Source organism: Montipora capricornis, chromosome 2 (genome assembly GCF_036669925.1).
Source record: "Montipora capricornis isolate CH-2021 chromosome 2, ASM3666992v2, whole genome shotgun sequence".
NCBI lineage: Eukaryota > Metazoa > Cnidaria > Anthozoa > Scleractinia > Acroporidae > Montipora > Montipora capricornis.
The window spans coordinates 26529787-26557286 of NC_090884.1; the positions used below are offsets into that span (position 1 = coordinate 26529787).

The following is a 27500-nucleotide window of genomic DNA, read 5'->3' on the forward strand; positions in this document are numbered from 1 at the left end:
AATGATAACATTCAGTGCTGTTGCGATCTCTTGGTGCAAGAAATTCATCTTCACCTAGCGAGGACCAATTCCGCTTCTTTTTCACGCTTTCAAAAATTATTTCTTTTGTCACCTGCACGCTTTCTTCGCTGGCTTGTTCTATATGTAATAGATAAAATATGAGCGGGAGACCTTTATGGGCAGTTAAAATGGCGAGCCGCAGCCGAGCCGTTTTTTAGCCCCTAAAGGTCGGACGCGAATATTTTATCTTACTTGTGAAATGAAACAATAGATTTTGATTGTTATGTTAATCACGTGGGCGTGGAATTGTCCCATAGGAGTTTAGCATTGAATTTAGCAATCTATTTTGGTAGAGCTTTTGTGGTAGAAACATGACTGGTTGGTTTCGCTCTCCAAAGAGTAAAGAAGAAGAGACCAGTCAAGTGTCGGAGCAACTCCGAAAGCAACACAATACGACACTAAATGGGGTAGAAAAGTCTTCGAGGAGTGGCAGCAGCGACGGCAAAATAAATGTGCAAAGTGAGAAGTTGTTAGAATGGTCGGTCTCAAATGCGAAGATGTGGAAGATGTGATCGTTTCAGTAGAGCACGTCGGCAAATAAGCTAAACTTTTGGTTGAGCAAATTCAGTTCGTTTGTGAAGTGGCCAAGCAAAATGGAGAGCGTTATCCGCCCAATTCGCTTTATTTGTTATTTTGTGCTTTTAACTGTCATTTGCGTGAGACGGAAGGCGAGGATGTATTAAACTTTCTCGACAAGGCACACAAGATTCAAGTAAATTGTTACCTAATAGTTGTGATTGAAATGTCAAACTTGTGATTGATTCATAAACTTTGTACAAATTTACAGGATTCGTTTTTATGAAAGTTAAGCATACTAATTAGGCGAGTTAGAAGTCTTTATGAAATTTAATTTTACAGCTAATTCAACGAATTGAAAATTCATCAACCCCAGCCTTTCCCTGCTATCTATTCAATCCCTCCCCGTGCTTTCAGACAGTTGAACTTTAACGGGATTTACAAACCAACACATGTGACCTGAATAGTGCGTTTCTGTTGGCTGTCATCCTAATGAATTATTAATAAATTTTACAAGTTGCTTCAAAGCCGTCTCGACGCTTCGTATCCAGTCGTCCTGATGGACTTCATAACTTGAGTTCTCCCATATTGGCCTCCAAAATTTTTCAATTTTCATCCTTTGTTGTTATTGTTTCATTTTCTCTGCTTTTGAACTTGGGTTTGCTGTTTTCGCCTGTGGCTTTCACAATGTTCGTAAGATGTTTATAAAAAGAGCCTTCATCCAAATCGAACCACTGGTTGGTCTTAAACCATTCGTTGGCGGCTTTGTTCTTCTCTTTTTCATTCTTGGTTGTTCGAGGGATGTTGATCTTCTTTTTCGTCAGTACTGTTAAGCTTCCGGTGGTAATTTTTCCTATGATTTCTTTCATCATCCAATTTCTATTCTTTCGAAGTTTCGATGTTAATTCTCCATTTTGGTGGTGGATTCTTCTCACTTCTTGGCAGATCTAGGAAATTTGTCATCGTACTGAGGTCCATTTTTTCCTCAAATCTTTCCATCCAACGTGGTTTTGTCCCTGACTTTGCTTTAATTTTCTCGCTTCCTTTGTCGTATATCACTTTCCAAGCTTTCACAAGAGTAGATGGCACAGTTATATTTCCCTCAAGAAGCGTTGTGGGTTATTGATGGATTTGCTTGTATGACTGATTTAGCGACGTACAGTAGATGTCCTAAATCCAGATTCCTTATAGGATAGGTCTTTTTTACAAAGTTGCTGACATCTCTTTTTTCCATGTTGCCCATGACGGTCACAATATCTTCGTAGATCTTTTTAGCAACTAGTGTTATCTCATTTACGCGGACTAAATCTTCAGGCGCTAACTCATTGGCTGCTTCGTTGTTGTTTTCAGTGGTATTCTCATTCAAATCCTCATGCTCTTGTCGGTTGTTAGTATCTATGTCTTGTCCATTGTTTTCTCTTTGTTCTTGTAGTTCATCATCAATTGGCCTTTTTCGATATTATATTAAAATTCAGCTTGATATTGAGGCAGTGAGGATAAAGACAAAGGAAAATGGATGATGTGTAAATATTTTTCGCATTCATTCCAACGTGCTTCTATTGTTTTTGTCCTCACTGCCTCACTATCAAGCTGAATATTTGATATTTCGAAAAAGGCCCATTCATGCTGCGTCTAATTGGAAGCCTGGTACTCAATAAAGGATCCGCAGTCTGGAAATGACCACATAGCCATCCCAGAGGTCTACAAGTCTGTGGCATGCGCAGAAGTCTCGCGCTACGTTTTCAAGAAACTGCACGCGGATTTTCATCAGCGCGCACTCGACGTGCTGTTATTTGACTCACGCGTGCTGCCGTATATTGCAACTGATGAAGGCTTAAGCACCAGCCGAAACGTCTTGCACGAAACATACAAAAAAAAAACTAGTCAGTGTCAAACCATTGTCTTTCTAATTTACACGTTCGTTCCAAATATGCTAATTGATCTCTAAGATTTTGTGCTGACTTTCCAAGGTCTTCGTACCGTTTTTGATTCCAGCATTTCAACGGTAATTCCATAATACCGATTTTTCGACCATTTCCTTAATTGGGCAGTCGCCACATTCTTATCTTCGTTTCTACTGTTAATTAAATCAATGCACATCTGGCCCGTCCATCTTGTCCTACCACGGTGTAATCTTCCCTCACTCATTTTATTTTAGCTTGTCCCTTTCCGAAATTCGCTGGGTGGGCGGTAATTTGCAGTCGATAATAACTACCAGAATGACGAGTAATTGCTCCAGATTACTATTATTACTATTATTATTATTATTATTATTATTATTATTATTATTATTATTATTAACTCAATTAATCATGGACCTTATTAAAAAATTACGATGGCAGCTTCAACGTGTACACGACTAACGTTTCTTTTTGAAATTGTTCGTGCCAAAATTCGCTGTCTAGCGTGGTAAGATTACCAAGAAACGTTATATCAACGACTTGACTTGAATGTGAACGACTCGATTGCCCTAGATTTTGTGTTCCACTTCGTTTTCTTTAATTGTTTCTGTCTTACTTTATTTATTATTGATTACAAGGGCGGATCTATGAATTATTTTGGAAAAGGAAGGAGGGGAGCAGAGCCTCCTTTTGTCTTTTTCTTTACTGAGGAGGAGAACGCCAAAATCGAGCAAGCAAAAGAAAGGCTCTGCTAGCAGGGTGGGGGTCCATACTTTGACTCACAAAACACTACGGACAATTTTTTCAGCAAATTGTTTCTCCTTGCAACTCAGTTACTCTCCCAAAGAACCCCCGTTTCCTCCTTGTCGCCGTTAAACATAATCAATTTAAAGCCAGTTTTCTTGGCACCCTTACCGTGGACATGTATTTTCAGAAAAGCAGTAACAAAAAAAATCGGATTCCCCTGGGTCCGCCACTGGATTAGTTTTGTTTAGCCACAGTAAGTTTGATTAACTTGAATGTGTCATTTGATGAGCTATGTTCTTATCTCCTTGGGGCTTGCAGGACACTGGAGTTTATTCCAGCAATTCTTGGTAAAGCTCTAAAGAATCATGTGATCAAAAATATAACCCTTGACGAAAGCGACATCTGCAGGATTGAATGTTACCTTGACGAGGATTGTCTCTCTTTCAACTTTGGACATTCCGTCTGCCAACTAAGTGATTCTGATTCCAAACAACATCCTGAGGACCTAAAAGAGAGTGACGGCTTTATTTATGTAGGAACAGAGGTAATTTAACTGACAATAGAGGGTCTCCAATAGGTTTTTCGGGATCCCGGATTTGACCTATTTAAAGACCGGGATTCAGGATTTGGTGAGCACAGAGAAAGAGATTAAGTATTGTAGATATGAACGTTAAACGGGATTCGGGAGTTTTAAATATGGGATTAGGTAAGTAGCGCTGTTAAGAACCGAGATCCTGGAAATTCCAGTGACATAATATGAACAATATCAAGCTGTCTCGTTAAAACCACCTTCAACGATTATACCTTATCAGTACAAACGATTCATATTTTGCAAGCCCCATCAGAGCTTGGGCCTCTTGGATTATCTGTGGTTTCTCCTCATCAAACTACATCGTCTGTATCTTCTTTATTTTTCTAGGCGGCGCATAATCACAATAATTACTGATCTAAGATCCACGCTAAATTAATTCAATTTTCGCACCGTGTCGAAGACTATAAAAACAGGCACAAATAGGAGGCACGTTTTACTTTTTAAAACAACCGGAAAAGTGCAGAAAGTTACTTTGCAAACAGGGCGAAACAAAGAAAGAAAGAAAGAAAGAAAGAGCAAGACAAAAAAGATATTATTAAAAGAAATTTAACGTTAACACATACATAAGCGTGAAGACACGCCCATCAGGCTTATTTCAAGCATGCAGGGTGTACAGGGACCAGGGTGGGGAAGATGATGACGCAATAAATCCATGCAAATAAATGCATTCGTTTTGGTACTGTTAAGAGATACGAATGATTGTCAAGACCTTGAAGGCTCTCCTCAGTTGCTTAGGCAAGAACCATTCACGAATCCTCCGAGAAGACATCCTTTGAGGTAAAGGAATCTAGAAAATGTGACAGGGATCGTAATGAGTGGATAAAGACCGTCGGGATCACGGATCCGAATTGGGGATATGGCCTGGCGAAGATCGTATTGGGGACCCTCACCAAAGTCTTCGTGCGTTCGTTTTAACTAAACCAAATTATGAACAGTAGCAGTTAAGATGAATGAACAAGCTTTACCTCTGTTGCACAGCCCTAATTCTCAGTCTGTAACACAGTTACAGTAGTTTTGGGCTATCTAGGTTAATTCTTTAATTGGTTCTTATTTCCACAAAAGATATCTACGCCATGACATTTGGCTGTAAGTAACATGTAACTTTTCTAAATACCAACAGTATTAACCATAAAGCAAAACTACAGCTTATTTTTTTCTTTACATGTATGTACTCAATGTTCCAGGCATGAAAGCACGAAATAACTGTAACATCTAAAATGTTTTGGTCTGCGAAGCCTGGTCTATTTGCAATGAAACAATAGAAGCCAGAATTCTCAAAATCCACATGACGAATCAAAGTCGTTGTTCCAGTCGCCTGCAATTTCAAGGTCATTTTTCTAAAATGACAACTTGATTAACCTGGTTCTTATGTAAGGGGGGTCTAAAATGGAATTTTTAGCCTAACAGGTTCTTAAATTGTAGGTTCTTATATGCGGGTGTTCACTGTATTGTGTGATTTTGTTTCATTCATTTTTGTCAACTGGACACTTCATTTATTTCATGGAAAAGTTAAGTGACTGCACTTTTCAGCCTTCTTGACAGATCTTAGCTTCTGAATAGTTGTTTCAAGTGATTCTTTTATTAAAAGATAGTATTGTAAGGTTCCATGATCAGTTGTGATAAGCGTCTTCACTGTTTTTTTTTTCTTGTAGTTTGTAGAGGTAAGGAATGATTTCCAGTGCAATTTGAAATAACCAATTAGCAAGCGTACATTGTTTTAAAGACCGACAAAACTGGACAAGTTTTTACATTGGAGATTGTGTTAACGCAATTTTGAATTTTGACTCGCATTTTATTGACTCTCTGTAGGTTACTTTGATCACTTAACCAATCAGAATGGTTCACTTGTTACCTCTTCGCTCAGAATGACCTCCTTTCTGTACTGTTACCTGAAATCTGCGTTCTTTTAGCTAATCACAATCAAGAAATTACTGTATTAGAGCGGTTTTCAATTGATTGTCGAAAGTAATTAGCAAATTGCTTTAGTTTTGCATTACTTTACTCAGTGGTTGGTTCAAAGTTCTCGCGCCACTTTTTCAACCAATCAAAAGTGAAAGCAAAACCAATCGTGGCTCGCGCGTGCACATTTTCCCGTGATTTGTGTCGGCTACGTGTAATTACTTTGAGTTTTGATTGGTTTACTGGATTGTCTCTGTCCTTTTTGATTGGCCAAAGTAATTACTTTGGTTTTTCTTTTAATACACTCGATTGAAGCTCGCTCTAAGCTTAACCCTATTTAGCCTGTGACTGGTGGGAACTTTGAACACTGATTACTTTTCTGAAAAAAAAAGGCAAGGCTGAACTGCAGAATACCCGGCCGCTTAATTGCAAATGAATGCCGTGTACAGTGCTATACGCCTCGTCCGGCAACACATCAGTGGTATTCATCTGCAATACTTAAGGTGTTAGTTTTCGAAGGTAATGTATTTTTACACTCCACAGAATGAATGCTATGGAAATTTTTGTTCTTCGCATGGAAAATGTGCTATCAACGCAAGAGATAATACCCACTACTGCAAATGCGAAAAGGGATATACTGGAAAGCATTGTGAAGATCTCGGTAGGCACAAACTAATCATGAGTTTATTTGGGGATGAGATTTTTGACAGTTTAAGGAGATCTTGTCGAAAACATTCAGCAGCTGTTGTTCAGATATTTTATTAAGATGCACTTTTGTCAATGATGAACCTTCTTTAAGAACGTTGAGGCTGAATAACCAGAATTTTAAGATTATTCTAAGAACATACCCCTGGCTCCGCGTTAGTTATTTCGCTCATTTGATGTTTTGAACGAGATGGCATAAAAAAGGGAAAATAAAACTTAAAGCTAATTTAGTAGGAGTTGGCCGGCGTGACATCGCAGCAAGCCGCACAAACATCATGATGTAACATGCAAACGCATTACACATCACAGCAATGCATTTTGATAGCATTGGTTTATTGAAATACTATACCATGCAATACCATGCAACTTTACGAACATCTGGAGAACATTTTCAGGGTCTCAGAACGCCTGGTGCGACGCAAGCACAAGAGATTCGTGCCAAGTGAAAACGAACCATAACACAAGCACAAGCAAATGACGCCGAGATGCCAGTGCAATGCTCTACCAACCGAACTATCAGTTGAGAGCAAGTCAATTTGTTGGGCTTGTGTGTTCTCGCGAAGGACTCGATAAATGAAATTATCACATAAGGGGCAAAATTACTGAATCCTGATTGGCTGAGACGGAGGGCATATTTTTTTCTTAAGCACGAGGGCACTTTTGGTAATCAGGAGGGCATGATTACTCGATCCTGATTGGTTAACAGTTGCTCAGTCAGAGCAAGCGAAGTTACAAGAGAATCTTCTCCCAGATTCTGACTCTGATTAAACTGCTTTTTATCCACATGTAAAATACAGGTTAATTGAATTAAGTGCTATTTGTGTTTGACAGCATCAATTTATTGAATTGAACTTTAACCAAATGAAAGCATGTTAATTGTTACTTATCGCGGCATTGAATGGGCTTCCCTCAATAATCTTGCCCTTTATGTGCATGATGAACATATAATCGCACTGTGCCCTCGTGCAATTTAGGTTTAATTTCACTTGTGTTTTCAAAGTTCTCACAAAATTGCCCGAGTCGCGAAAATACGCGTGAAATTAATCCTTAATATCCCTCGGGCCCATTACATAAGCGAAATGTCACTTAAATTTGAAGCGCGAGTTATAGACCAAAGAGTGACGTGATCCATACATTTCTTTCAGTCTTGTTGTATGATCACCAATTTCCCAGAAAAGGGCAAAATGTGCATGCATTAATAGTTAATAGCGTCCTTTTCTTTCAGTACTATGCAAGTAGGTGTCAGGTAAAGGACCGGATGAGGGTAATCATTCAAGAATTGGCAACTTTCACGATAGCGTCATTTAACTGCAACTACCAGAATTTCTAATGCATGAGGCAAGCAAAACCTGAAGGATTCTGGGACTAAAAGTCAAATAGCGTCATCAAGCAAATGTCTTATCATCCCACGCAAATATGTCGTTAGTTTTGCAACGAAACCTTGATCCTCTTCTATTATATTTTTCCTTTAGTAGTCACTGGCTGCTCCAAAGTTCCAAATCCACGCGTTTCCGGAATCTATAACATTCGACTGAATGACAGCTTCGGACATTTTCCTGTTTACTGTGATCAGACAAGCGATGAGGGAGGTACTCGATTTCTTTTACTCTCGTTTTCTGTGGGAAAAAATACAGTCGGACCTCTATTAAGCGGCCACCCTCCATTAAGCGGCCACTTTCCAAAGTCCCGAATGATATGTCCGTACTGTATATCGACTACATGCTCTTTGTGTTAGAGTAACAGAACTTTGCACGGTATCATCGAACTTTGTTTCGATGATTTTTGCATTTCTTCACATACCGGTATGTTCACTTTTAAACAAGCATTTTGCTACATACAGTAGAGGCAATAAAACTAGACTGACTGCCATTTCTGCCCAATTTATATTGTACCTCTATTAAGCGGCCAGTTTTCAAAGTCTTGAGGGTGGTCGCTTAATCATTTCCGGCCTCGCATTTTGCATGGGTTTAAATCATGCCATAAACGACCGACTTATATCCGACTTAAAACTTCAATAGATCATACACAACGGTGTCTGACATTTGCAGACTGCAGACTGCAGACAAATAGCGCTGGCCCGCGGCCCACGGCCCGCGACGGCCCGGCGGCCCGGAGGCCCAGTAGCCAGTCCTGACTTTCCACAGTTTTCCTGTCCAGCGGTAAATCCACGCACATGCACAGATCTGCATCGGGTTTGGGTAACAAAATGGACGACGGTGAGTTTGAATTCGTTTACCATTTTAATCATTTGAATCCTTGTTTCTGTTTGTTGTTGTAAACAGACGAAAACAACAGAGAATGACAACGTTTTTCACTTAGCAACATGCAACGAAAGAAAGGATCGAAAAGGATTGAAATGATTATTAAAATGGTAAACGAATTCAAACTCAAATTCAAATTAGACAAATAGTTTGCTGTTGGGTCTTTAGACTTCGCTTTTATCGGGGAGCATAAGTTATATGAAGTTAACAACATTAGCAGCTGTTTGCCCCACGATCGACACATGCATGTCTCTATCCCGGTTTAACATCGCATACTGCTTACATTGAAATTTGGAGAAAAAGGAGGACTGAACTTCGCCGTAATGACTGAACTTCGAAGTTCGAAGGACTGAACGTCGCCGTAACTCCTGCGTACATCCCTGCCACTGAGATTATCGCCAAGGTCGAATCAGCCACCAGACAACTCGACGCTGAACAAGTAGACGCTATTTGCAGAGTTTTTAACAATATCAAAGATCAGCACAAGTGACCACTTTACCGTCCTTATCCAGCCTGTTACGCCTGCTGCCAAGCCCGCTAAGCGGCTTGTGACATTTCGCGATACCCGACATAGCGCCATTAGAAGCTTTTGCCGCGCTGGATGACCGCCTTCTCGTGGGATCATTTCTACTCTATTGCATCGTGTGTGGATAAGTGTAACTACATCTCCCAAGTCCTATCAGCGGCAATTGACTACTTCCTACCCTCGAAGTCAACCCGTACGCAGGAGTCAGATAAACCCTGGATAACCCCCAGGATCAGGACTTTAATATCCAGGAGACAAAGAGCGCTCTCAAAATTCGGAAAAGATTCTCCCGAGTTCCACCGCAGGTGCAACGAAGTCCATTGAAATCACCATCAAAAAGTGCAAGCGTAACTATTACGCTTCTAAAGCCAAGTGCCTCAAGGAGTCCTGCGCAGATAAGTGGTGGTTAAATGCAAATAGTTTGTCGGGATCTTCGATCTCTCGTAACCAATGGTACCATCAACTAAATATAATTGACGGAACAACCATCTCGTCTGTCCAGGACCTCTGCGAAAGCATCAATCAGTTCTTTGTTGGTCATACATCCCCATTCACTCCTCTTACGCCACATGACGTCAACAGCATCCCTGTGCACGAGATCCCGAACTGCCTCCTAGTTACATCTAGGGAAGCGTACATGGCACTTAGGGCCATTAAAATAAAAAAAGCACCTGGCCCTGACGTAATTCCAAATATAATTTGGAAGTTGTTTGCCTTCAAGCTGGCACCGGTAGTGGCTGATTTGTACAATGCGTCGTTGCGCGAGGGGTTTCTACCATCCATACTCAAGCGCGTATCAGTATGCCCCCCCCCCCCCCCACCCCCCACACTTCGGTTAAAAATGATATACGACCCATTGCCTTAACATGCCAGCTAGCTAAGGTTATGGAGGGTTTTACACTCAGTTGAGTTTACGAGCCTGTCATGCGTGTGTTAGATCCCCTCCAGTGCGCAGTAAGTAAAAAGTCACTACGGACGCGTTGGTGTATTTATTACACACACTGCTTGATAGCTTGGACCGAGGAAGCTGTGCAGGCTACTTATTATTTGGTGACTTCAGAAAAGGATTCGATCTGATTGATCACAGCACCCTCCTTGGAAAGCTACATCGCTTCAACCTCCACCCCTGCATTGCTCGCTAGTTAGCTGCCTTCCTCGAAGGACGCTCCCAGTATATGAAGATCTCCAATATGTCCTCTTCCATCCTCCCGTGTAATGGAGGTATTCCCCAGGGAACCAAGCTCGGGCAAATCCTCTTTGCTATCATGGAGGACGAGTTGGTGAGATCATGGCCTCTACGCGCAAAGTTCGTGGACGACCTGACCATCTTAGAGATCGTACCAAGGAACTGACCTCCTGTAATGAACTTTTTAGTTGACGTTTACAGTCATGCTAGTGAACACAAAATGATGTTAAATCCAACCAAATGCAAATGTATTGTTGTTGACTTTCTTGACTATAATAGTTGCACGTGGAGCCCCATTTTCACCGGGAATACGGTCGTTGAGCGTGTGCGCACGTTTAAGCTCCTCGATATCACTATCGCAGATTACCTAAAATGGGACTCCCACTGTGACATTATAGTCAGGAAAGCTAACAAACGGCTACATGCCCTACGTCAGCTGAAGAAGTGTGGTGTCAGCGATCAAGATATCATCGTAGTTTATGGCAAGTTGTAAGATCAGTACTGGAATACAGCTGCGTGGTTTCTATTAACATGTCCAAATACCTCTCAGAATCGTTAGAGAGAGTTCAGAAACGAGCAATGAACATTATCTTCCCAAGTTTAAGTTACGAGACCGCGCTCATTAATGTAGGTCTCGAACACTCCAGTCTCGCCCCATAGATTTATGTAAACGGTACATGCCAAACTTGGACTTGGACGACCCAATTAGGAAGCTAGCACATTCTAGAGCCCTGTCTGTCCAACATGATTATTGCACGAGGTCGGGCACCAGAATACGCCCACTTAGAACAAGATCTAATAGACTAAAGTATTTTGTGACTGTGGAATATTTGTAAGTTATTCCTAATCTCCCTGTAATTCAGAGCTTGCTCTGCGAGAGGGTTAAATAAACATTCATTATTATTATCATTATTTATTATTATTTAAAAAAAAGTATCGCAGGTGCATAAGAGCGAAATTTCATGGGAGGGATTGCAAAGTGTGAGGAGATTTTGCGACGAAAAACATCCCATATCAGGGACGGCGGAGCGTATTTTGTATTGGGGGTGGGGGGGCTAACAAGGAACCCCCGGAGACGCTAACTTGTAGGGGTTCTGGGCAAATTTCCGCCAGAAAATTTGGAAATGTTGAAGCTCGAAAATGCGACTTTGAGCATTCTCGACGGATATCAACAAAATAAACGTGGATCAACCGTAAAATGACAGATGTTTTACTTCTTATTTTTATTTTTTGCTTGACATTGGGGGAGGGGGGGGCTAAAGCTCCCCCAGATTGCACCCCGGCTCCGCTGTCCCTGCATGTTAGTTAACTGGTAAATCATTTGAAAACGTTTCTTTGTTTTCCAGTGACATAGATGACTTTTCTTACTAATAACTGCAGGTTGGACGATGGTATTTAAAGTTGTTGCAAACGCAACGCCTTTGTACGTTGCGGAGATGTGGAAATCACGAAATACAACTTCCGAGAATGTGACGGCCGCCCTGGATACATCTTCCACTTTTAATGGACATTACAAAAACCGTCTGGTACTTTCTCACAACTGGAACACGTTTAATCCTAAGCAGGTATGAGAACAACTTTGTAAGGAAAAAGTAAGATATCACACAGCTTTTTAAGGACATCTCTCATTTTCCTGCATCGCCATTGGGAAGAGCTCTGTTGTGCTGCTCCCTGACCAGAAAAGATTATTGGTCAATGCTACGTACCTGCATGACGTGTTCGCGGGTTCGAAACTGACTAATCCTGAAAGTCTTGCGACGTTGGAAGAACTGTCGCTTTAACTATCGAAACATGAAACGTCCATTTCGTCATGTGGCATATAAATGGTCTAAATGCCTGGTAAACATTTAATCCAAGATGATGTCCAAAGTTTTGGACATCCATCTTTTGCTTTGTCTATTTAAAAAAACTGCGAAGTTTTTAAGTAACTAAAGCTCTACTCTCGGTGCTGCATTGAGAAATCATCAAGTCCTGCTCTGCCGGAAACTTTAGCCGGCGGAGGTAACGCGGTTGGATAGCTTTTGATTATCACTGGATCATTTCCTTTTTTCTGTAAATGTTGTGATTGGCTTAAGTAATTACCTTTGGTGTTGGTCCACGCCAGCCAATTGAAACATCCACGTCTTTTACTCAAGGTATTCTTGCTATCAATTTGCAGGTTCGTGTTGCTCTCTACAAGGATCGTAAAGAAGTGCAATCTCTCAAGTTCAGTGCCGTTAATGATAATGTTGAATGGTTTACCAAGGAAAATCTCAATTTATCAACGTGGGATGACCTCATAAGTAATTCAAGTCTGGAGCACTTTGAGCTTCAACCAATCGTTCAGGAAAATAAAGATACTCTCCGCTCTTTTGAGATATCCAAAAAGTACTCTGGCTGTGCAAACGATGTAGGCTGGTTAATGATCAGCACTGATACTAACCCCTGTGACTTTGAAAAAAAAAATCCCCTGAGCATCCTTTACAGCAAGAAGAAAGGTTCCTCCGTGTATAACTCCGCAGAGGGTAAGGCTGACAAATCCCAACTAAAGATTGCAACTAAGGATTGCTGCAGCGGATCGACTCGTGTTCGTTCCCTAGGGAAATTCAGCAGAAGGAGACCGCACCTCCCTCTCCCCGCTTTGGCGAAAATGGAAAATACCACTCGAAAAAGGATCAGTAGAAGGAACTAAAAACAATACACAAATAAAGGAGAGAAGTGCCGGGCCGCATCCCCCGTCCATAGTCCGCCCCTAATTCTTAACTAACATCGGGCAAGTCGTCTGTAGGTTTGAATGAGAAGCCGTCAGGCGAATCTTCCGCAATTCGCCGGATTTACTTAACGTTACAGCGGCCGTGTATGTGTCCTTGAAGGAATAGGGAAAGTGTCTTTTTATTAATGTCATTTTTGTCATTCAAAATTAAGGAGTCAGTCGCTTATAGGTGGTGTCTTTGATATCTTCTGTTCAAGCGTAAGCTTTTTTCAGTTCACTAACCAGCAGTCTGCCCTATAAGAATCTTCCTAGATATCATCACAAATCTTGCCGCCGCATGGAGAGCATTTTTTCCTCCTTGTGGTTCCATGTGCTGGATTTTGCTCTGGTTACACGTTGACGTACAAGCATAACTGAACATAAAAATACCCTGAACGATGTTCACACTTGTTTCATAAGTAGACGCAAGCGCAGTGTGCTCCTGAATCGTAGAAATGTCGGAGAAGGCTTGGACCTATTTCGCTCGAGTTTTCGCTGCCACTAGGAAAACGACTGACTTTTCTGTTATACATGGTTTGCGACACGATTACATGTAGACACGCACGATTCCTTTTTTGATGTTTTTATTCTTCTTATGTTTCACGTGTCGTAAGTTTGTTTTAAAAAGTCAAATGGGTAAAGGATGCCTGGTGATTGTTTTATGAAGTACTTACTGAACTCTGGACAAATACATTCCTTTGTCTAGTAACAATCCAACTGTTATCTATTTTCTTTTCACAGACATGGACCTAGCTGATGTTTTTGCTGTGTTCATCCGCTGACGTCGTTTCTTTTCATAACAAAAACTTGCGTACATATAATGCAAGTCGTACCTTTGGCGAACTTTGTACATTTGGCCGTTGTTCAATTTAGCTGCCTTTCTTCATAAATTGGTGCGGTGGAGGAATCCAGTAAGTACAATTTATAAAAAGAGCTACGCAAGCGCTACTCCTAACCAAAGAACAATTATTGAAACCCAGCGAATAACTTTCAGTGGTTGTTCTAAGGATGATCAAAAATAAGGTTGTAATGATCTAACAGTGCAGTCAACATCGCTCCTATCACTGGTTGATTATTTAAGTTCTACTAATCATTGAGTACAACCTGCAGATAAGCGTGTAAATTTCCAGCAGGTAATTCACTCATCATTTGAAGGTTACGCGCTCTAGCTATGCATGAATAGCCAACACACTGTATATATTTCGCCATATTTAAATGAAGTTAAAGTACCATTGTTTCGGCTTGATTTTTGGAACTTTGGCCTTGGCTGATTCACATTACCGAGACCTTGTTTGTTGTGATATCAGGAACTGATTTATAGTAGGGGTTCAGTTTAAGTGCTGTATTTTACTCCAAGAAGCAAGATAGTTTTTAGAAAAAGTAAGCTACAGACAGTCCAAAGAGACATTCATAGTTCAGTCACTAAGATTAAGTTAATGAATTTGCTGATTTATTCAATTCGGAGAATAATATCCATGGCAAAACTGCAAAGTCAGTGGATGAGGGCTACATAATTCTTCAGCCTCGCAAACAAGGTCGGATGAACACCTTGCCGCACCTCCTTGTGTTTCTTGTCAGGTATGATTGTGATACGCATGGAAAGACATGAAAAGACACTAATGAAGTTTTCTTTCCTTGAGAATCGTTTGTAACCGCAGAAAAGTAAAAAGTTAATTTATGGCTGGGACGAGACGTCGAGTATGGCGGACGCAAGTTTCATTGCTCCGCCTATGCCTGCTTAAAAGCACGCTTTTTGCCTACGACAAGCGACGTTCAAACCGCTAAAATGAGCTCAGATGAGTCACGTTCAGCATCCTCGGAAAGAAAAAGGGCAAAAAGGACAAGACAACGAACTTCAAGCTCACAAACCGACGACAATATCTTCGCTACAGAAGACAGAAACCATTATGGCTTGTCGCGGTGCAGCATGAAATTAGAACAAATTGAAGAAAAATTAGACAAAAACCTCTTACTTCTGCCGGAATTAGAACGAGAAAAAGCGAAAATTTCCGAACTAGAAGAAAGTTTGCAAATCACATAGAGGTAAAAGAACCTCAGAAAACTGTCAAATTAACATCAACAGAACTGAAGCGAAGAACAACTGAAGCTAAGTAGATTTAAAGCCGGTTACACACGAGCAAGTCTTGGGTGAGGCTAAATCGCGTGGGTGGGTGTGTCGTGGGTCGTGAGTCGTGGGTCGTAGGTCGTGTTTGTTTGAAGATAAAAAATTTATATATATTAGCTCCCTCAGTGCTCGGTCCAAATTTGCAATTGCGCTAAGGGTTAGGGTTAGGGTTAACCCTAACTGACTGCCAGATAGTTTCTAATTTCAGATCATTCGGCACTACAGCTTTGTATAAACCACGAAGAAAAACAAACAAAACGGGGGCCAGGATTTTGGAAATTCAATAACTCGTTACTCACTGATAAAGAATATATAGAGCTTCTCACCAAAAGCATTCCGAAATTCGTAGCAAAATATGAAAATCTTGAAGATAAAGGGCTGTTTTGGGAAATGATAAAAATGGAAATCATGGCCAATACGATCTTGTTCGCGAAACAAAAACGAGATGAAGAAAAGACGCTTTTTACAACAGCGCAGTACCTTGCAAGAACAGCTAATTTTACGTGGTTTAGTGTTGCATGACAACCCTTACTGAACTAGAAAAATTTATGGTCTTAAAGAGCGTTTTCACATGACGTCACGGCAGCCATGTTGGTGTTCCAAACTAATCCTCTGGGAATTCAAAAATATTTTCATGCAAATATTTTCTTTTGTTTCATAAAATTAGCATTTATTTTAGTCACGTGAGTGAAAACGCTCCATAGGGCTCATCTTTGCTTCAAACCCTCAACCACCTTATCCTTACCGGAAAGTACTTCCTATTCATCTGTGCCAGAAATGAGAAAAAATACCAATTTGCCGACTTTGTCGCTTCCGTACAAGGAAAATAGACATAGAAAAATATATCGCCACACGTGAAACGGTGTTCGGGAGAGTCAAACAGTTGTAAAAATTTCGCTTTTACGTTGCAAACAGCGATAGATTTCTTTATTCAAACATCACCCAAAAGATTCGGAACCAGGGAAAAGTGGTCCCTTACTTTTTCGGAACGGATATTTTTGCAATTTTTTGCACTTCAAAAGGTCACCTAGCAGTTTCGGATGAGCAAATGGAAGGTAAGGTTCAGCTAGCAATTTCTGAAATGACGATTGCATTCCCTAAAATTTTCGGACACTTCAATTTTCAGCCGAGATATCCGAACAGATCAAATTCTTCGTATATACGAATCTCTGGACATCACATGTTACAACCTTCCACTCGCCCTGCTTTGTATTTACCTTTCATTGGCCCTGTGGTAGGCCCGCAGTTTTGATTATGGTACGCTTTCATAGGGTTGTAGAAAATAACTAGTATTTGGTGAATGTAGTTAACGTAATTGAATCCGGCGTAAAAAAAAATGTTACTGAACATATTACTCAGCGTTTCTAATCATGGAAAATCTCTCGTGTCTTTCCACCGGGCGAAGTAATTGAATCCACTTGGCTCCGATATTTTAACTCCCCTTCCCGTCTCTGCTATTTGTGCTTTATCTTTTCAAGACTCCCTCTCATACAACTGTTTAAATCTGCCAAGTCAACCAGTGCTTTTTGCACCATTTCAGCAAAGAGCTCGGGTAAAATTTCATCCAATTTCTTCTTCTTGCGCTCTGTAAGTATCGCAGTATGCGCGATCTCCTTCATGTAATTTACCGCGAATGATCTCCTTTCTTCTGCTTCCTGCAGAACAATTCACGAAAGTGTAATAGTACAGATTAGAGCGAGTTTCAATCGAGAGACGTAAAACCAAAACCAAAGTAATTCCCTTGGCCAATCAAAAACGACGGAGACAATCCAGTAAACCGATCAAAACTCGAAGTAATCACATGTAGCCGACACAAAGCGCGGGAAAATGTGCACGCGTGAGCGACTATTGGTTGGTTTTTGTTTCACTTCTGATTGGTTGAAAAAGTGGCGCGAGAACCTTGAACCAATCACTGAGTGAAGTAATGCAAAACCGAAGCAATTTGCTAATTACTTTCGACATTCAATTGAAAACAACTCTAATTTTCGCGATTGCCTTGGTTTTGCAATGCTTCAATTATGGACTGTTCTATATTCTCAGCCTTACATTCATATTCTCAGCCGATCAAAAGTAACACCAAAGTATTTTGTGCAAAATAAGGGCGAGGATCATAGGCCTTTGAGACGGAAGTCCGAACCGAGTCATATTTGTCCCCTTCAACTCACCTCAGACAATCTCCACCCCCCAGCCCCTCCCCCACGCTAACTACAAAAAGTGGAAGTGGACAGCTGAGCATTCCAACTAACCTTGTTATGAGTCCGCTCCGAATCCGCCGGCCAGTACTGCAAGCCTGCTCGGCTGACGGATTCGTTTGAGGGTGTCCTAAGTTTTAAATAAAACAAAATGTTAAAAATGTCCTTACCAATACGTTCGGCCAGGAGTATTTAACTTGTATATGTTTGTATCATGGCGTTTTCATAGACCGACCTATTTTAAGATCGAGCTATTTTAAAATCAATTTTTCTGCCAATTGAGACTCCATTCATGCGGACTGAAACACAACTTTTGACGGAAAATGTAAACAACGAGCCATCTGAGAATAGTTTCGTCTGTGCAAACGCCTTGACAAAGGACAAGTATGTGTAGCTGTAAGCTCCTAGTTATGGGCTCCTCTTTTAGCTATTACCATTGTTGGGATTCCTGTGACTTCCAACGGTCCTTTTCAGGCGTGTCGACTTCACGTCTTTTAAAGATGACCATGTTTGTTTAGTCAAAGTACAGTTCTAGTTTGCTCACGGGTATTTTCTCACATAATAGCTGGAGTTGACTCTGAGGATCCACACTTGTGTAAGTGTTGTAAAGTCTTGCTTCCGGTTAGACGATTGGATGATTAATTAGGTCGTTTCCCGAAACCGTTTCTATGTCTAGTGAATTGCACAAAGGCACTGAACCGATTGAATATATCCAAGGTTTCGAGTTCCAACGTGTAGAGTCAACTTGTGGAAACTTATTCAGATTAAAAGGCTTTTAATGTTATCTCGGAGCTGTGGGTGATAAATATGCGCCGGCAACTCGACAACGAGAACAGTACTAATACCGGGGGAAAAATCAAAGATCCACAATGAACGATACTTTTTATTACCTTTCGTGTTTTCCCGGCTCTGGCTTTTTATTCTTTTCTGTATCGAGAGTTTGTTTCCGTCTGGAATAAAGATATCGTAGTTAATAACTATCTGCGATTGCCCGACCTCTATTGAAAACTGTGAGCGTCAACTGGGTTGCCTGTGGCATAAAAGCAGAGGACACTGAGTTGGGTGGTATTGAAGGCGCTGAAACTGGATTTTCCCAGGAGTAAAGCCGAAAATAAAATATCGAAAAAATGAAAAAAGCCTAGGAATCCAATGAGTACTCCTGGTAACTCCTACAATGGAACAAGCAGGCTAGGGGATCGAGCTCAAATGCGACATACAGTGTATTTCTCACCATCCCCAGAGCTGCTCAGTCCGGAAACGAAACACTACTTATTTTTTTGTTTCGTTTCCTCAGAAACTGCTTTCTGTTCTCACTGATCACTTCCGAAATCCTCTTATTCAACTCTTTCAACCGAGCTTCATCGGACACCCTCGATTTCGACCTCAGCATGGCTTTAACAATAGGGGTCATCCAAGCAGGGTCACGTGATAACATAGTAATCACCCTTAGTGGCATACAGCTACCCAAGTGGCCCCGTACAGTTAACTCCAGTTTTTTCACCACCTCGTTTATATTCTTGGCTTCAAGTACCTCTCGCCAGTCCTCCTCAACCAAAGCCAGGTACAAATACTGTTTCCTATGTAGGCGTCTGTCCCGCATGTGAACTTTACGACGCACGGGGCGAAGTTTAGATCCTGCAGGCAAAATCACACCTCGATGACCCGATTTTGCTCAAAAAGGGTAGCACCTTGCAGACAAATCGGGGCCGGTTCATTGAACAGTTATCTAAGTGTCAATCGCCACGCGTCGGGAAATCAACCAGTACATTCCAGCCAGACAATTGTTGTAATTCATCCATGTCCATCTGATTGAGATCTCGGCCTAGAACAATGACGGTTTGTGGGTGGGCGTTAAGTACATTATCCGTGTAATCAATAAGATAATTCATTAGAACGTTGTCTGCATAACTGTGTTTAGGCGGGTGATAAATTCCGCACACAAGAAATCTATGCCCTGTAGGAAGACAGAGAGTTATGCAAATTACTTCATAAAGCCTTGAGAGATAAACATCCACAACAGATACGTTTTTCTTGACGTAAACAGCCACGCCGCCCTTGTTCCTCACATCAGGTCCTGACTAGTTCCTATCCCTCCTTTATATATTAAAATCCACAACACTCACCACAGCATCGGGCTGGTCTAGCTTTAAATGGGTCTCAGTAACAATGCACACATCAATCTTACAGCCGATTTTGTCGCTTCCTCTACCGTCCCTCTGTTTCCCTGGTCCTCTGAACTTGAGTATTCCGAGCTCTTTTAGACCTCCAAGCACGGAAGCCAAAGGTTTGCCAGCAAATTTACGCAACCTAAGAATATCACAACGATCCAACATGCGTGTATTCACTCTTCGGTGGACACCATCTACCCGCAAATACCGGGAATAATGCATACGGAATGCAAAATTCGTCGCCCCATGAGGACAATCTTGTCTTAGGTAACCATTTAGAAAGGTTTCACCCCCAACAGACACATTAGCAAAAAGACATAGTATTGCAAGAACTCTAAAGAGCGTGGCAGCCATCTTGGCAAACACGTGACACGTCAGCTATGTCTCAGTTCCCAACAGAGCTCCCGTCCACATGGAGACGTCTGCGTAAGACAATTCTGACAGAGGCGTTCCTACGCCGGATACAAACAGAACACAAGTACCTTTTACTTAAAAGTAGATGATGTAGGTAGTCTGTTCCAGGCGTTCAGTTAGCGGGAGAAGCGATAACGGGTCTCCTTATTCGTCTCGCGATGAATTTCGTCTCTTCACAAGGCAACAGGCATAGGATTTATAAGGATAAATTCTCAATCGACATGTATTCAAATAGATTTAATGTTACCCTTCAAAAGAAGAACCCCCAACCACGGGCTTTAATTTCGGTTTAACCTCGGTGATCGTGAGGTCTACACCAACATTGCCAGCAAACAAGCCCTTTGTTGAGTTATTCTTATGTCTGCTCTTGAATGGCGAGCGGTGAAAGGCTATGGGATTTTTCTCTTTCCCGCTCGCCACAATCCCTTAGCTTTTGACCGAGCGCCATTGATTGAACCGAATATCTCGGGTTTTAACCGAAGAAGAGCCTGTTTACTCAAAAACTGCACAACATTCATGTACTGAAAAATGTTGCAATAAGGAATGTTGTTTTTCTTAAGTTGTTTTCAACAATTGTTTGGTCTAAGAGTACCTCTGTAGATGTTGCTTTTCCAATCTTCCTTTTGGAATCTTCAAATCGGAAAAAAATCTTTAAGATACATACCAAACACTTCTCCGCGTTCGTATTTATCTTACTCTACATGAAATGATAGTTCTCCTTGAAGGAGGCATTTTTTTAAACACGTTATTCTAACCGTTGTCACCAATGTCCAACCAACCTTGAATCTCCTAACATAGTCAGCAATCTGGACTGAGGCAGTTGGGATGTAGTGATATGAGCCAGGGTCCCAAACAGTTTCTCGGCATTAACAGTGTCCTCAGTTGTCACCTGTCAAAGCAAACAAAAAGAAAAAACAAAAAAGCATAAGACACCTTTTTATTTTAGAAGAAAATATTTCAACGTAGTAAATTAATTTATTTGTTCCTTCGGTCGTTAGTTCAATCAATGAATTCAATGAGACAAACATTTATTTCTTCATTCATCAGCCGTATTCACACTAGAAGACGAACAAGTCGTCCTTGACCGACAAGATGTCTCATTTTGCCTGTCGGTTGGTCCGTTAATAAACGTGATTTTTCAAGGACGATTAATCATCTGGACGAACAAGACCTACAAAACCGACTTGAATTCACGGCAAATGAACAAAGACACTAACAAATGGATGAACTGCAGTGTGAGAGGAAAGTGAAAGTGAAACGTATTGTGCTTTACACGAAAGCTTCTCAGACTGAACTGTGACATCCGTCCACGTTTGATATCTATTCGTTTCCTCCTTCAATTGGGGTATGCGTTTTCTCTTCGGCCTTTGTTGTACACACAGCAGCTATAGGCGATATGACAGGTGTTAAGGAATTGCCATTTTCTCAAAGGAAGTACTTTGATTGCCTGGACTTAGATAAGTGATCTCAAAACTGACGCTTCCTTCCAAGGAGCCGACCACAAGGGTTTTGCCCAGTGGTAGCCATTTTGAAAATACTTGATAACTACTCAAATGTACGCTTTCTTTGTTCGTCTAAATACGAATCTACGACAGCAAAACGAAAACTGATTGTCTGTCTAAAAACCACATTAGACAAGCAAAATGATCAGCAACTTTTTCGCCTAGATGACATTTCCGTCCCCTAGCGTGAAAGGGTCCAATCAATCAATCAATCAATTAATAGAACTCCCAATGTAAAACTAACCTCAATATCGTTTATTCTTCTCAACGAAAAATGCGCCAGACGAAACAGAACGTAAGGTTTCAGTAAACTGAAAGACATCACAGGATTACCCTCTTCACTAATACTAAGATAATCCAATCTTCTCAGCAGCGATAAAGAATTGATTTGCTGGAGAGCTTTAATATTCGTCTCCGTAAAAATAAGACCCTGAAAAATGCAATAGTGTAAAAAATTCTCACTTTCCAACCTTTGTCAGTTAAGAATTGAATGAAATTTCCCACCAGTTTCGTCAATTTAACTACTCTTACGGCAAGTCAGGACCCATCTTCGGAGACCTAGGGGCAGCTATTCGGGACGATAAAATGTTCGTGGTGAAAGTTTACTACAAGAGCCCCTGGGCACTTACTCTTACCGAACCAGTTCCAGAAGTGTTCGAATTCCCTGCTTCTGATTGGCCACAAAAACATTTTTGTGGCCAATCAGCGAAGAGGAGCAACCGGGTGACTCTGATCTTTTCTTACACGAAGTAGTTTTCCTCATCGATCGCCATAGTTGCGTAGCGCGTTCAACGGGGAAAGTTTCTCGAGGAAAGTTTCAGAAGTCGTGCGACGAACATGGAGATGTAAAAGGTAAGCTTGTCGTTGTGTACTAGACAAATTAGTGAGCAAAGCTGCAGAAAGTGAAAGTCGTGCATCGCGTATCAGCAATAAAATTTATGACAGCTTAATTCGAAAGATCCGCCGTAAACATTTATCGGAGAGTGTTTGGTTCTTCCAGCCGTGCTAAAGCTTTTAATTTTTCCGGCTTCGTTAACGTTTTTTTCTTAAACTTTCCTCAAAAAACTTTCCCCGTTGAACGCGCTACGCAACTATGGCAATCGATGAGGAAAACTACTTCGTGTAAGAAAGATCAGAGTCACCCAGCTGCTCCTCTTCGCTAATTGGCCACAAAAAAAAGAATTGTGGCTAATCAGAAGCAGAGAATTCGAACGCCTCTGGAACTGGTTCGGTAAGAGTAAATGCGCAGGGGCTCTTCCCGTTCTTGTAATAAACTTTCACCACGAACATTCTATCGTTCCGACTAGCTGCCCCTGGGTCTCCCAGGATGGTCAGGACCTCACACTAAATAATCAACTTATAAAAGCAACGAAGGGCTGTGATTCCCTAAATGAGCACGGCCTAACTTCATTTACCACAAATTTCCATTCGTATCATACTTTCAGATTGACTCACCCCTCCCTCCCTCCCTCCCTTCCTCCCTGGGAAGCATCTACACAGCACCGATTGGTTACTTTGTTCTCCAGACGACACTTACTTACAAAGGAAAGGAATGGGTGGCTCGCGTAAAGAGAAAATCTACGAAGGAGGCCTTTGACTGACTTTTGTTTTCATGTGTGTCAACAATGTGTTAAGTCTTTTGTTTCCTGCGGACAAACGAATGTTTGTTCCGCACAAAAAAAAATTCCTGTCCAAGAGCCTTACGATACTTACGACTAGAGACGGAAAACGAGCTCTGATCTTGTGTAACTGAGGAACAATAAGGTCAAAGTCGATGAATTTGAAAGATATACCAGTCACTGCTTGCACGGCCTGGTTACCCCAGTTACGATCCAGCGCGTCCAAGGAGCCTGGGCCATACAAGTAGAGCATGTCATTGTCCAACTCAGCAAGATGGCAGATACTCACAGGGGAGGGAACAATATCTCTGCCCCTGAGTCAAACAAAAGGTGAATGTTAGTGGTTGAGAATAGGAAGGAGCTTTTAAGCACCCATGAGACAAATCGATTCCTTGAAATAAAGGTTTTCTGGGAAAAGTACATCCTAAGGGACTTTTGCTATTTTTACGTCTATGTCTTTTGTTCAGTTTTAAAACCCCATGTACACAAGGTTATTGGTGGACTAACGCTTTAAGGTAATTTCCTTGAAACTGACGTACTATCCAGATTTTTGTCAAACTTGGCACAATTGATATTCCTGCACAGGACATCCAACAAGTGCAATAAAAAGATGGGGTCACCGTGATTGTTTTCGCGCTGTATGCCCTTTATCCTAAGCGTTTTTTACCGAATTAAGCGAGAAGAGTTCGAAACTTAATTAACCGGAATTATTGTTGTTATAGAGCTAGAGCTACTGAATATTACTGAAAACTTGAGCCTACTTGTTTATCCGGGCTAAAATCTTTCAGTAAAAGTGATTTCAAATTGCTCAATCTTGCAAAGCAATGCAAGAAAATTGAACCGCTACATCATCACCTCACACTCAGTGTCTCGATCCAAATGCAGTTTCTCGGCATTTATATATAAATACTACAACTTCTACCATCCAACTTTTTTTATCCTTAAAAAAAGGTTTCCGCTGACCTATTACGAGTACATAACACCATTAAAAAGGGGGCTCACCGTGCTCGTTCAGGGAAAAACAACGATTCCTTGACAGATCAAGCTTCGCGTCAATGAAAATCCGCCATTTTATCACTGTGCGCGAGCTAATGCATGCGCCAATGACGCAAGAAATTGTGCGCAGTAGGGTTGCGCAACGCAAAACCAGGGAATCACCCTAAATAAACTACAGCAATAAAGAAGAGCCTTGTTGCATCTCAATTTGTCTATATTATGGCTCCCCTGCCATCAAATCATACAGCCTTAGATGAGATCAACCGGATCTTTTATAACTTTTTGTGGGATGGAAAGGGAGACAAAATAAAGCGAGACATTATCATCAGTGAATACAAAAGCGGTGGCTTGAGGATGATAGACATTAAATCTTTCAATAAAGCACTTAAGTCAACCTGGATTAAAAAATATTTAGATAAGGACAACCATGGAAAGTGGAAGTTGTTTTTTGATCTACATTTAACAGATTATGGAGGAACGGACCTCTTTAAAGGAAATCTTAACAAAAATGATCTACACAAATATTATAAAATATCTGATACTTTTCTTTCCGAAGTCTTGCAAATATGGTCGGAAATTAGCTTCAATGGTAACATCACTTCGACCAAACAGTTTCGGTCAATGAACCTGTGGCACAATTCTCTAATTAAAGTGGGAAATAGTCCAATTTATTATAAAACGTGGGCTACGAAAGGGGTACGTGAAGTTAGACATTTAATGAAAGATGAAAACAGTTTTCTTTCCTTAACTGAGTTCAGGGAGCGCTTCAACATAAAAATAAATTATCTTACTTTTCATGGCATCATAGCTGCAATAAGACCCCAAAGAAAACTCTTACGTGGAAATGGCATTCTATCAGATACCAATGAAGATACTTTCGCCGTTAAATTCTTTCAAGCCAGTAAGCCAAATAAACTTGTTTATAACAAACTCATCAGTTTAAAGCAGACTAGCCCCAGCGGCAGCCAAAGCAAATGGATCGCAGATTGCAACCTGGAATTCTCTCAGTCGATAAACTGGAATGCGGTTTATGAAACCCCTTTCTGCTGTACAAAAGCCTCCAAACTAATTGCCTTCCAGTTTAAACTTCTTCATAGACGATTAGCAACAAACGACTACCTTCACAAAATTGGGCTCAGAAATGACGACATTTGCACTTTTTGTAAGAATGGTAAAGAATCCTTAGCTCACTTATTCTGGCATTGCAGAGAGACTTTTTCTTTTTGGGGAAGATTTCAAGACCTACTCACAAGGAATCAAGTAACAATAAAAGAAAAGAATTATTCCATGGACTTAGTATTAGGACTAAAAATAGATGTCTTCTCCCACTTACAAAATTATTTCTACTTTCTTGTTGCTAGATATTTTATATGGACGTGTAAAATGAAGGAAATAATACCAAGTATAAACAATTTCCCTATTTTCTTACAACACTTTTGTGATCTAGAATATGACGAAAAGAAAAAACCTAAACCTCTCAAAAATTGACAGTCTTGGTACAGTTGAAAACCTAGCCAATTACATTATGAAAATTATTGTAACGTAAGAAGAGTGCTTGGAACCTATGCATGCTATCTGTATGTTATCTCTTCGCCGGTGTTTTAATGTACGTAAGATTTTAATGTGTTTGTTAAAATAAAATTTAAAAAAAAAAAATCTGCAGCAATAAACGACCAGCATCATAGCGGAGCTCAGGCGCGCGAAGCGCGCCAGCGGAGCACCATGGGTAAGATTATTTGGGAAATCTATCCATGAGAGAAATTTTGGTTATGACGTCACGTACGTCCGTCCGCCGTCCGCCCGTACAGATTGTCGGGGTGGAGGTGGAGAGGAAGGAGAGCTCCTGAGAACGGGAGTGTTCGGGCAATTTTCCTTGGCTGGAAATCGCGTGGAAGCCTTGCTTTTGGAAACCCGCGTTTTTCTGGCGGGAAATCATATTAGTGACGAGCAACGGGATAAAGAGCAGGGAAGTCGAAGAAAAGCGAAAGAGCATGAGACAAGAGGCGACGAAATTTGAGAAATTTAAGGGAAGAAAGCCTCGAGAGAAGCCGAGGAAGGAGAAGAGAACATTTCAATGAAGAACACCGTAAAGATGAGAGAAATGGAGCGAGAGACAAAACACATTACAACGGTTAGCTTTCATGTAATGTTTTCCTTGCCTCGCTTCCTCGCATATTTGTAAAACTCGCTAAAAAACGAAGTAGGCCTGAAAACGTTTGCAATTCTGTGTTGACAGAGATTCTGGCATATTTCAACAATCACATTTATAGCTTTTTGCGTGAAATGGATGTCCAGTCACGAGCTGCTTTGTATGACTGTGAAATTGCAATTGAGTATTAAGCGAACTTGCTACTCTGTAACTTCACTTTCATTCTGTTCTAAACTGAAGAGAGAGGGTGTAAAGATTATCAGTCAAACGGAAAACGTTGTGAAAGAGGTTACTGTGCGTGTAATTCCAGTTTTAGGTGTTGATTAACATTGTTAGTTATTGTTTAAAGGCTTGTTTGTTTACTGCTATCAGCTCAGAGGTGTTCGATCACTGTAAACTGAAAACACGAATGCATATGACGATTAATTTTGTACTTTGTGCAGAAGCAGAATTATTTCCATATACACTATATTGCTTTGTGGGGTTAGAAACGGGAGTTCCGTTTTTAGGCTTGGCTAAATCTATATATTATATACAGGAAACGTTCTCGTCTGATGACAAAAAAGGAGATGGGACACACAAGACCAATTTAACCCTTACCCATTACACTTGCAAGTTAGCTGATCGAGGGTCAGTCGAACAGCATTGTAATTGATGAAAGGGAGCCATGACCCTTGCAAATCGGGGAATTTACATCACGATAAACTTTATTTAAAGGACAAGTCTACTAGCGCTGGTGCACTAACTGGAGACACTGAAATCAAGTCAAATTATCTCAAATCAAACGTCAGTTTTTGAGGAGAGGGGAAAACCGGAGTACCAGGAGAAACATCTCTCGGAGCTGAGTAGAGAAGCAAAAAACTCGACCTACATGTGACGCGGAGTCTAGGAATCGACCCTGGGACACATCGGTGGGAGGCGAGTGCTATCACCACTGGGCCATCTCTGCTGCCCAACCTAATCATTTGCAGCCTACCATAATACTTACGCCATAGTATTCGAAGAATCAGCGACTGAGACAACTCCATCAGCAGCGAGGAGTTCGTTTACACCACTTGACATTTTTCCTGTTGTTTGAGAATTAGGCATTATGCTGCAAAAAAAGAAGACAGCAAGATGACTCACCACATTAAAAGGCAGATATAAGCCGGGAAAATAAAGAATGATGACAGCGACGGCTGCAACAGAACGTCATTTCAAAATTATGTATA

General features: G+C 41.0%; 2 protein-coding genes across 2 annotated transcripts in view; one reads left to right on the forward strand and one right to left on the reverse strand.

Annotated features, from left to right (window-relative positions):
• Positions 1-14741, forward strand: part of LOC138039195 (uncharacterized) — a 34525-nt gene extending 19784 nt beyond the window's left edge. Inside the window, exons 2-6 of the mRNA XM_068885390.1 lie at positions 6259-6376; positions 7893-8009; positions 11774-11958; positions 12552-12897; positions 13866-14741. Coding sequence (XP_068741491.1) covers positions 6259-6376; positions 7893-8009; positions 11774-11958; positions 12552-12897; positions 13866-13906 — 807 coding nt within the window. The 3' untranslated portion in view covers positions 13907-14741. The remainder of the gene's footprint in view (positions 1-6258; positions 6377-7892; positions 8010-11773; positions 11959-12551; positions 12898-13865) is intronic.
• A 1406-nt stretch (positions 14742-16147) lies between these two features.
• The window catches only part of LOC138039194 (leucine-rich repeat-containing protein 49-like), a 26631-nt gene continuing 15278 nt past the window's right edge, over positions 16148-27500 (reverse strand). The window contains exons 13-19 of the mRNA XM_068885389.1: positions 27278-27382; positions 23239-23458; positions 21770-21955; positions 20803-20912; positions 18332-18391; positions 17496-17571; positions 16148-16904 (exon numbers count right to left, since the gene is read on the reverse strand). Of these exons, the coding sequence (XP_068741490.1) occupies positions 16704-16904; positions 17496-17571; positions 18332-18391; positions 20803-20912; positions 21770-21955; positions 23239-23458; positions 27278-27382 (958 nt within the window). The 3' untranslated portion in view covers positions 16148-16703. The remainder of the gene's footprint in view (positions 16905-17495; positions 17572-18331; positions 18392-20802; positions 20913-21769; positions 21956-23238; positions 23459-27277; positions 27383-27500) is intronic.